The sequence below is a fragment of the Octodon degus genome, unplaced genomic scaffold, assembly GCF_000260255.1.
Source record: "Octodon degus isolate 3935 unplaced genomic scaffold, OctDeg1.0 scaffold00035, whole genome shotgun sequence".
In the NCBI taxonomy this organism is placed as follows: Eukaryota; Metazoa; Chordata; class Mammalia; order Rodentia; family Octodontidae; genus Octodon; species Octodon degus.
The window spans coordinates 16259084-16270117 of NW_004524611.1; the positions used below are offsets into that span (position 1 = coordinate 16259084).

The window sequence follows — 11034 nt, forward strand, 5'->3', positions numbered from 1 at the left end:
TTGTGTTGTGGGGATCGAACCACAGCAACCTGAGCCTGACTGCTTTGTTGAAGCAGCCACTTAAAGAACTGAGCTAAGGGGCAGGCCCCCCCTACAGTTTTTCATTACAGTAGTTCCTCACTATTTTGTGGCTCGACTTTCACATTCTCACTGTTTCCTGGGTGTTCAAAAAATATTAATCTAAATTATTTATTGCAGATTTTTCACTGTTCTGTGGGATTTTGTAGCACTGTACAGTATATGTATGTTGTTAGAATTACATAGGTTTACAAATTTAGAAAATGGTTAACATTAGAAGTGTTTTTAAAAGTGTGGGAGGGACCAGGGAGATAGCATGGTGGTCTAAGCGCCTGCCTGGCAAGTGCAAGAAGCCGGGTTTGATCCCTGGTGCAGCATGCTGCATGGGACCCGGAACCCTGGGCATGCCATACTAGCCACCAAAACCAGGCGTGGTGGCGCACACCTGTAATCCCAGCTCTGGCAAGGCTGAAACAGGATGATCACTATGAGTCTGAGCTGTGTATCGAGACCCTGTACCAAATAAGTAAATAAAATATATTTTTTTAAAGAATTAGAAGAAACAAGCATGGAAGTGGGAAAGGTTTATAAGAGTGTGAGAAGGGTTTATAAAGCCTTAAAATATCTATATCTATATCTCTATATCTATCTCTCTCTCTCTCTCTCTCTCTCTCTATATATATATATATATATATATATATATATATATATATAAAATTTGATTGGCTCCAGGGATGGGAAAATGATGGGAAAAAGAAAATATTTGTTGGGTTTTGCCACAGCTGACTAGGACTTCCATGCTTGTTCCTTCTAATTCTTTCAGTAGCTCTGACTAGATGACTGCCATTTTAAATGTAAAAGAACGCTGATGCTCAGAGTTTAAAATTTGCTTAAGACCATGGGAGCATGTGGCTGGTTTATGGCTTGAATTAAAACTTTTCTGACCCAAAAGCCCATATGTTTTGTATTAAGAAAGGTCACCTTTTCCAGAGATTTTCCTGGCATAGGGATTTAAGAATTTGACCTATAAAAGTCAGGATAGACTGACCAGCAGGAATCTCAGTTTTGTTCCTTTTTCATTTAGGACCTAAGAAAAGATTTCAAGTTCCCCAAAGCAAGACTTCAGCGATCGTCCTGTCTGAGGAAAAGGAAGCTAGAATGGTGCCGAAGGGCCTTAGCCCACCAGCTCGTCACAGGGCCTTTCCTTTGGAGGGAAAAGAAAGAGCTGGACCCCACGAGCCGCTGATTCAGGAGCCTGGCAGTGTCTTCCTTGAAGATGAAGCCTCCACTGAGCTGGACCTGGAGCAAATCATGGAAGATATTGGAAGAAAGCCGGAAGAAAGAAAGGCGCTGTGAGACTGCGGTGCTGCAGGGGCTTCTCGGGCCTCCTTTGATAAGTAATGGTGTTCTCCCGCCCTCCTCTTACTCTCTCAAGCAACAAAGAGAGCCTTTCAGTTTACTCTGGCATGTTCCTATGTGTCTGAGTTATTAATGGCTACAAGATTCAAGAGCTTCTCAGTTTATGTTAATAAAGTGGGTTACATGTGTGCTTGGTGTGGTTGGTGTGTGACTTAGTCACTTTCCTGGTGCTCAGACATGATAGTTGACACGCATGCCTTAAAGGAGGAAAAGTTCATTTTGGCTCATGGCTTCAGACTGGTCAGCAAGATCCAAGGCAAAAGTAGGGTGGTGGAAGGACATGGTGGACAAAGAGGGTTTGGTGTCTGGCAGCCAGGAAGCAGAGAGAAGGGAGGATCCTGCCAGGAACGAGAATGCATCTTCCTAGTCCATGCTGCCCGGGACCTCTCTCCAGCCAGACCCCACCTGCTGGCAGCAGGGTAGCGCCTCATGTTGAAGGATTCCACTGCTGAGCATTGCACCCCTGTGATCCAGGCTCCTTCCTCAGGCATGAGAAAGCTGCTACCAGTGTTTGGGGATTTGTGTTCCCTGGATTGAGGCAGTGTCTGAAAAAAGTAGGGGCCTTCAATATGAGTTATCTGTTAGAATTTATTTTTAGAGAAGCAGAAGACATTGACATCAGTTTCCTGTTAATTGCAGTCAGACAAATCTTGCGGGTAGGATTTCTGAGCAAGGGCTTGGGAGTTGAAGAGGGAACTAGCGTAGGTGGCCTTTTCAATTCCCTTCTGGCCTTCAAACTTGCTCACTTCTGAGCTGTCTTGGCTGTTGTTTGAATCTGTGATCATTGCTATTGGACTCTAAGATCAGCATTCAGTCCCAGTCATGAGGTCTTTAGGAGACTGTACAGTGTCTCTTCTCTTGGGGCCTCTCATGGGAAGGGTGGCAGGAAGGTGCTTTTGCTGGCGAGGTAGGTCAGAGAGGGTGAGGGAGGCATAGACTATGTCGTTCTGAGTAGAAGCATGAGAAGGAGGTTAGGCAGCAAAGACGGAACTTACCCTCTTAAGCAGCAGCCTACTGCCTGAGTGCCCAGCCCACAACAGGGCCCTCCATTCCTTCCACCCCACCTTTGTCAGACTTCAGAGAGTTCCTTAAGGTCACTTACCCTGGGGCTCAGCTGGGCATCTATATGTTTTTCTAGGGAAAAAGGAATGCTGAGGTCAGAGAGTGCAACAGGCAGGCAGGCAGGCTGCTTCAATAGTGAAGTTACCTGCTAGGCCAGGGCCAGGGTCATGTGGGAGGGACGAGGTGCAGAACGGGAAAAAGGAAAATACTGGGAGGTGGTGTGTATGTAGGTGGGCTGTGTTTGGGGCTAGAGGGGGATGGTGGTGCAGGACTCACCTTTGTACCCAGTATTCTCATAGTGCCCGGTGCTTTCGACGAGTTCCCTGCATTGGGCCAAGAGGATGAGAAATGCATTAGCTGCCAGGCAGGAAAGTTAAGATGTATCAGGGCTGATTTTCTGAGAGGGGCTCTGCAACCTGCCCTGCCGCTCAGGATGAAGGTGCCAGTGTTGGATCTTCAGCAGGAGGCGATTTGGAAGAGGGTTTGAGGCCTGTGGTGGGGTGGCCCCTCGGAGCTCCTTAGTGCTGAAGGTTAGGGCTATTCTAGGGAAGCTGCCTGCATTAGAGAAATAAGAGCTAGGATGAGTCAACCTTCTTCCCTGTGTGGCTAAAACTAGCAGAATGAAACCCATTTAGTGAAGTTCAGAACCTCTGGGCAAATACAGTGGTTTCTTAGAAGGAGAAGGGACCAGTCAGGGGCCCAGAGCAAGGCCATGGAGGGGAAGGGCGGGGGTGGCTCAGGGCGGGCAAGGTATGGGAAGGGCAAAAAGGGCAGAAGAGGAAGAAGAGGTGGGAGCATGAAGAGGGAAGGCTGAGAGGTGGCAGGGGAGGCAGCGACTCCTGGAGTCAATAGCACATCAGGACAGAAAAGAAGAACACAGAGGATGATACATAGGTGAGCTGCTTGCGTCTAGGAGGTGTTCAGTGTTCCCAGGAAACAAACAGCAGCAGAAGCCCTGGGGCGAGAGAAAGGAGGACCAAGAAGCGGGAGCCATCTAAAAGACGCCACTGTGCACAGTATCAAGCGGTGGAGCCTGCAGAGGCCGAGAGCGTGGCCTATTGGAGGACAGAGATGGGCAGACAGGGAGTCCAGGGTGGGAGGGCTGCAGTGAAAGATGTCTCCTTTGGCTACCACAAGGAAACTTCCCAAGCCAGTGCACCTTCCCCTCCCAGCCCTGTGGAGGACAAGTACCCACCTGGCAGGGCTTTGGGCTTCAGTCTGTGGAGCTGTAGGGAGACCAACAGCGAGCGCATCAGTGCCATACCCACAGACTGACGCGTCACCATTTCAGCTGTATCCTATGCTCCTGATGTGGACCCCGGAGCAGAGAAGGGCTGTCCGCATCAGTCAGCGAAGGGCTTGGGTCTCACCAGCTCACATGTGTCCAGTTGTCCTTGACAGCAGGTTCTGAGACAGTCTCTTCTGATCTGTTGCTCCTTCATCCCTGCTGAATCTCCCTTAGCTCACCTCCGCGGCCCTGAATTCCCTGCTTGGCCGACCTACCTCCTTACCCCTTTCTGCTGTCAGCCCCGCCACACTCTCCCGCTGGCCGTACAGGTGGAGCTTCTCTCCTGAGTGCTGGCTGGTTTTGTCCTAGCTGATTCAGTATTATGTTAAAGTCTTGTTTAAACTCCTGCTGTTACCACAGCACTGTTCCTTCCCACAAAGAAGAATCTTCACTTGGATGGCCAGTGACTGTCTTTTCCACCATCCTTAGCTTTTGCCTGGTTCTTTCTATTATTGTTTTTTGTTGTTTTTTTTTTTTTTAATTTTTATTTTTTTGTGGAACCGGGGATTGAACTCAGGCCCTTTCACTTGCCAGGCAAGTGCTTATTCCACTGAGACATCTCCCCGGCCCCTAATTTTATTCTTCTACAGGTCTTACTTCCTTTGGGAAGTCCTTCCTGACTCTCCTCCTCAGACTCTCAGTTCTACCGTTGCTCTTTCCTAATGTGCAGTTAACCCTTGAGGCAGCCACCCAGCAGCATGAGCAGCTCCCTACCCCTGAGTTCCTTGAGAAGCAGACTGTATGCTTTACCTAGTTCTTATTCTCCAGTTTCAAGCCAGGCTCTGGAATGTGAACACTGGTCTAGTCCTTCTTGAGCTGAGCCAGATTCCTGTTCCTTCTGCTTTCTCCTTACTTCCCCACAGATAACCCTCCCTTCTCCAGCAACAAAAAGTGATAATTCATAAGAAATGACTAAATCGAAGGGGAACGACTGTATTGGCAAATGATCAGATTCTATCCTCGCCCCCCAACACTTGAGGCACCTGTTACAGCTGGAAACTCCCAAGTTTCCAGGCCCAGAGCATGACTTGGTGGATTTGACGTGAGCCCAAAAGGGATCTGCATTCTAGTGATTTTGATGCAGGTAGGTTCTGAGAGACGCTCAGCTGGGAGGCTTACGGCGAGCTGGCCCTGAACCCCTTACCTTTCTTTCTGTGCTGCCTGAGGAAGACTGTCAGTCCCACGATCACAGTTATGAGCGCAATGGTGGCAGCTACTGTCACCCCCACGATAGCTCCAAGATTCAGGGATTCTGAGCTCATTCCTTCTGTGAACTTGGAACCAGCTGTGGTAGTTTTAGAGATGCTGGTGGGCCTCTGCGTGGTGCTCTTAGCAGCTGTGGAGACATGAGAAATAAGCAGATGTTCCCCTGGAGGAATGCAGGTGTCAGGGTGAAGGGGTTGCATCTTTTTCACTAATTTCAGGTAACAAGCCTTCCTTCTGTATGGGGGAGGAGCAGTTCTCAGAAGTTCGTACCAGGAGGGAGCAACAAGGGGAACGCTAAATTCTTAGGCTCCAGGTCACCTGTTTAAATCCTGACCTTCAACCACTTATGGTGTGTGCATCAGTTGCAAATTAGATACCTAGATCATAGAATTAAAAATTATTTTTGTTGCTGTAAATATATGTAACAAAATATCATTTTAACCCTATGAAAGTATATAGTTCAGTGGTGCTAGATACATTCAAACTGCTTTGCAACTACTACAACCAGCCAACTCTAGAACTTGTTCGTGTTTCTAAATGAAAACTCTGAACCTATCAAGTTCCTATTCTCCAAAATTCCAGCCTCTAGCAGCCATAATTTGACTTTCCCTCTCTATCACTTAGACTACTCTAGGGACTGCCTATGAGTGGAACTATATAGTATGTGCGCTTTTATAGGATTGATTTGATACAGTGAAGAGGTGTATAACAATGTTTTGCTCAGTGACAGCCTACATAGCCAACAGAGGTCTTGTAAAATTCTATAGCTTTCTCAGTTTGTGTTAAGTCTATGATTTCATGAAAGAATGGAATTACCTAAAAATGCTCTTTTCAGATGGTAGCAACCTTGTTAAGCACCACATGACTGAGAAAAATCTCTAAAGCACTGAGTTCATAATGGAAATATATTTTAAAGGTTAAATTAATGCCTATTGCTCTTTAGGTCCTACAGATTGTACCTTCTTTGTGGGTGTTTAATGCATTATTTAAAAATTGATATAGCACTCAGTCTTACAAAATATTAGACATCTTCAGATGAGTGTGGACCAAATGCTTTGTCCACACATAATTAGAAGTTAAGAAAAGTGACGTGTAGGTAAGCATCCCACTATATGCCATAAATATATATAATTAGATGCCAATTAAAAATTAGAAAACATTAGTAGAAGTGTAAATACCATCTCATTTGAGAATTGAGAATTTTAAATTTAAAGAGAAAACATAATAACATGTTATTTAGAAAATAGAGTATTATGTGTATATAAAAATATGAAATGTGACTAAATAGACTAAATTCATAATACTAAATTCTTTCATTACTTAAAGTGGAAATTTTTCTAATGATTGAAACATTCAATTTCCAAAGAAAAAGTAGCAAAACCAGAGGAGCTAGCCTAATGGAAACTCAAAGGCACCAAATAATGAAAACATTTTTAGGAATAAATTTATTAATAGATAGCAATAGAAAAAACAAATGCAGAAACTGGTTACTTAAAGAAAACAAGACCACCTTATCTAACCCACACTTTATATATTTATTTATTTTTATTTTACTTTTTTTCCCCCAGTACTAAGGATCAACCTTGGAACCTTGTGCTTGCCAGGCAAGCACGTATGTCACTGAGCTATCTCCCCAGCCCCCCACTATCTAACAACAGCACTGAGCTCATTAATGAATGTATGCTCAGTAAGCCAGTCAATGTAAAAACCCTGTGAAATGGATTTTTTGGAAACAAATATTAATTTTTAAAAGTTGATTTAAGAAACAGTAAACATAAACATATATAAATTAAAGAACTTAAAGCAATTGAGAATGCTATTAAGGAAGTACCTTTTGATGGTTCTATATACATAAATAAATATAATTCACCACATAAACAGAATCAGGGATAAAAATCATGATCATCTTAATATAAGCAGAAAAAGCCTTAGACAAAATTAAATATTCCTTCATGATAAAGCTTAGATAAAACTAGGGATAGAAGGATCCTACCTCAGTATAATAAAAGTTATATACAACAAACCCACAGGCAACATCATACTTAATGGACAAAAACTGAAGGATTTCCTCTAAAAACAGGAACAAGATAAGGGTGTCCATTCTTGCTACTCTTGTTCAATATAGTATTTGAAATTTAGCTAGAGCAATTAGAGAAAGAACAGGGATATAAAGAAGAGAGATGTCAAATTATCCCTACAGGGCCAGCCTGATAGCTCAGCAGACTAAAGCGCCTGCTTAGGCAGAGTACAGCGGTCGGGGTTCGATCCCCAGTGTGCCCTGCTGGCCCCACCCATGGGGTGTGCTGAGACAGCAATTGAGACTGGGCATGGTGGCACGCGCCTGTAATCCCAGCACTTGGGAGGCTTAAGACTGGAGAATCAATACAAGTTCGATCTACGTAGTGAGACCCTATAGACCCTGTAGACCCTATAGATACTGTCCTAAATATAGGGAAAAAATCCCTACAGACTATAGGATTCTTTTCTTAGAAGAACTCCACCAGAAGACTACCAATTCTGATGAATAAATGGAGCAAAGTGACAGTAAAAACATGCAGAATCAGTAGGAATTAATAACCCCTAAAGAGTATATGAAAACAGTTCCATTTTCAATAACTACACACACACACACACACACACACACACGAATAAGTCCAGCAAAGAACATAAAAACCCTCTATAGTGAAAATTACAAAACAATGAAAAAAGAAATTGAAGACACTTAAATATGGAAAGAACTCCCTTGTGGGACTGGCTTAATTAATATTAACATGGCCAAAATGCACCAAAAGTGATCTACGGATTCAGTGCAATCCCCATCAAAAAATACCAATCACATTCTTCACAAAACTAGAAAAAGCAAATCTAAAATTCATATGGAAGGAAGCACAAAAGATCCAGAATAGCCAAAGCAGTTCTGAGCAAAAAGAGTAACGTTGGAAGCACCACAATACCCACTTTTAAATTAGACCATAAAGTCATAGTAACAAAAACAGTGCTGCTGGTACAAAAATTGACACATAGACCACAAAAATAAAGGGTACCACAGAAATAAAAACTCACACAACTACAGCTTTCATTCTTTTTTTTTTTTTTTTGTACTGGAGATTGAACTAGGGACCTTGCACTTGCCAAGCAGGCACTTATGCTGCTGAGCCAGCTCCCTAGCCCAGCTACCTCATTCTTGACAAAGGGATCAAAAGTGTGTTGGAGAAAAAGATAACCTCACTGACAACTGGTGGTGGGAAAATTGGATGTCTACAAAAAGACAGAGACTAGATCCTTTACACTCACTCTGTACAAAATCAATTCAAAAATGGGCCAAAGGGGAAAATAAAAAATGGACCAAAGACTTTAAACTTTGAAACTGACAGAAGAAAACATAGGAGAAACACTTCAAGTCAAATGCATAGGCACAGCTTGCTGAACAGGACTCCAACAGAACAGGATAAAATAGTCAACAAATGGGATGACCTCAATTAAGCTTCTGCACAGCAAAGGAGACAATCAACAGAGTAAAGAGATCGTCTCCAGAATAAGAGAAAATCCTTGCCACGCACTACTCTTCTGCTGATTAATATCTACACGATGTGGAGGCCTCAAAAACTTGCCAGAAAAATAGGCAAGAAATGAGCAAATGAATTGAATAGACACTTCTCAAAAGAAGTACAGAAGAGAGATGAAGTGGCAATGGGGACGTAAGGTAGACAGAGTAGGGTGCTACTGTGCATTCCATTTGATTTCTGTACTGCTTGGACATTATTAAGGGCAAGTATTACTAGTACATTATTAATTTTAAAAAATAACATTTTTTCAGAGTTGTATAGACACACAGTTTAGAGTCACCAAATGTCACACAGCTGTACAAAGCAGCACGGCCTGTACAGGCCCCCACATTTGCTTCCCGTTCCCCAGAGGTGCTATTTTCAACGACTTTTGCCATTTTCCTCTCCCTTTTCTCCTCCCGCCCCTTCCCTCTCCACAGTCCTCCATCCTTAGCCTCCCAAACTCCCGGGGTCGCAGATATGTGATACCACAGCTACTGGTTTGCTATTTTTAAAGAACACATTAACCTCACATTTCTAAATAAAATGAGTATGTGCTGTTGCTTGCTTCGGTTGCTTTAGAGGGCATCTATGTACTGCCTACTGTTGAAGTTAAGGACTTAGAGCTTAACACCCCCAGTCTCTTCATCTCACTCAACTTTTCAGTTGTCTTCTTTTTTTAGACAGGCTATTTTGCCCAGGCTGGTCTTGAATTCTTGGCTTGACTGATCGTCCTACCCCTCAGCCTATAAGTATCTGGGGCTACAGGTGTATACAACTGTGTCCAGCTGGTTAGCATTTGATATTTGCCCTTTTGATGGCTTCTTTTGGATTCTGAGACATCACTCTCTTGCCCCTCCTTTCTCACCCCTGGCTCTTTCTCTGCCTCTTCTGTGGATTCTTCCTCCTGGAGCTTGCAGCTCCCTTTCCTGCTCCTCCCTTGACGCCCTCTGCTTCCTGTCTGCTTTGCATCTCTGTTCTACCTTGCTGCTTGGAACCAGCCAATTGTGGGCTGAGATGGGAGCCCAAAGAAGCCTTTCCTCCTTGAGGTCGCTGGTGTTTGTATGTGCCTCAGCAATGAGAAAAGTGACTAAGACACGTAGCTTTTAAGATTTTCAGCCGACCTTCGAATTTCCAGACCTGTTCTGGATCTGGCTTTCTGGGGCACCAGAAACTAGCGCTGCTGAGCCTCTCTGGCATTCTGCAGTATAAATTGCCTTTCTTCTGAGCTCCCCACCACGGGCACAGGGTTCTGCTCCTCTGCTCTCCTATGCCACCACTGGGCTTCCCAGCCTCCCAAGCTTTGTTTTTTGACCTCTGGCTCACCGTTTTTGTTCTTGGGTGTTTTTGTCTTTAAAAATTCCCTTTGCTTTCGTATATTTTGAGGTAGAATAGAGTTAAGCATGTGCATATAACCTGCCATCTTGGCCAGGCAGGCGCTTATGCCACTGAGCTATCTCACCAGCCCCTAACCTGCCATCTTGGCCAGAATCTATGCCCTATTTTTTACAATAAAATTATTTTAAAATTCAAAATTAATATTTCTCATTAATAATAAAATTAGAAAATATAGCAACCAAAAATCTTGAGACATATACATGATTTTTAGAATACTGCCAAGAGTTACTGAGGGATAGAAAGCAGGATCCACTCCTGTGGTGGAAGATCCTCTGTGACTGTGCCATTCTGCCAGTAGGTTTAATTGAGATTTAAAAGATCACAGTGTTGGGGCTGGGGGGATGGCTCAGTAGAACAAGCGCTTGCCTGGCAAGCACAAGGGCCGGAGTTCAATCCCTGGTTCTGATCACAGTGTTTCCTCTGAACTCGGCAGACTTTTTCTAATGTTTCTGTGCATGAATAAAAAGGTAATGGTAACAAGGTTTTTGAAGAAAGACTAATGTGGTTGAGACAAATAGTCTCATCAGCCATTAAAACATGTGATAAAGTTATAATCACAAGACAGTGTGATCCGGATAGAAGACAAGACAGATTAGTGAAACAACAGACTCGTCAGAGGAGTGCTATTCTTCACAAGAAGCTACAAACCAGGCCTCCTGCTGGGAAAACAGCTCTGTAGCAGAGCAATTGCCCACCATGTGTGATTGGATTCTCAGCATTGGAAAAGGGAAAAAAAAGGTAGGGGGGGATATTGAGAAGAAAAAAAAAATTCAACAAATGGGTTGGGATTGATCAGTTGCTTACTATAAAGATCAACTTTATTGGGTCATTTATGTCATATACCCAATAAATTTTCACTACTAAAAAGATTTTTTATTGTGAAAAGAAATTGAATCATACATTTTTAGTCACTAGTGGGAGTTCAAATTTTTGGCCTCAATAAAAGAGATGTTTTCCAGGTGTTTTGGCACCCACCTGTAATCCCAGCACTATATAAACTAAGGCAGGAGATTGCTGTGAATTCGAGACCAGTCTGGGTTACATAGTGAGTTCAGGGCCAGCCTGAACTACGGGCAAGACACTGTCTCGAAAGAAAGA

The 11034-nt window shown here is 43.6% G+C and overlaps 1 protein-coding gene across 2 annotated transcripts in view; it reads right to left on the minus strand.

Annotated features, from left to right (window-relative positions):
* Positions 1–2023: 2023 nt before the first annotated feature.
* Positions 2024–11034, minus strand: part of Pilra (paired immunoglobin like type 2 receptor alpha) — an 11587-nt gene continuing 2576 nt past the window's right edge. Inside the window, exons 3-7 of one of the 2 annotated variants that reach the window (XM_023714533.1) lie at positions 4932–5123; positions 3695–3725; positions 2776–2822; positions 2540–2571; positions 2024–2384 (exon numbers count right to left, since the gene is read on the minus strand). In XM_023714533.1, the coding sequence (XP_023570301.1) occupies positions 2241–2384; positions 2540–2571; positions 2776–2822; positions 3695–3725; positions 4932–5123 (446 nt within the window). In that variant the 3' untranslated portion in view covers positions 2024–2240. Of the gene's footprint in view, positions 2385–2539; positions 2645–2775; positions 2823–3694; positions 3726–4931; positions 5124–11034 lie in introns of those variants that run through there. The other variant, XM_023714534.1, reaches the window with a different exon arrangement.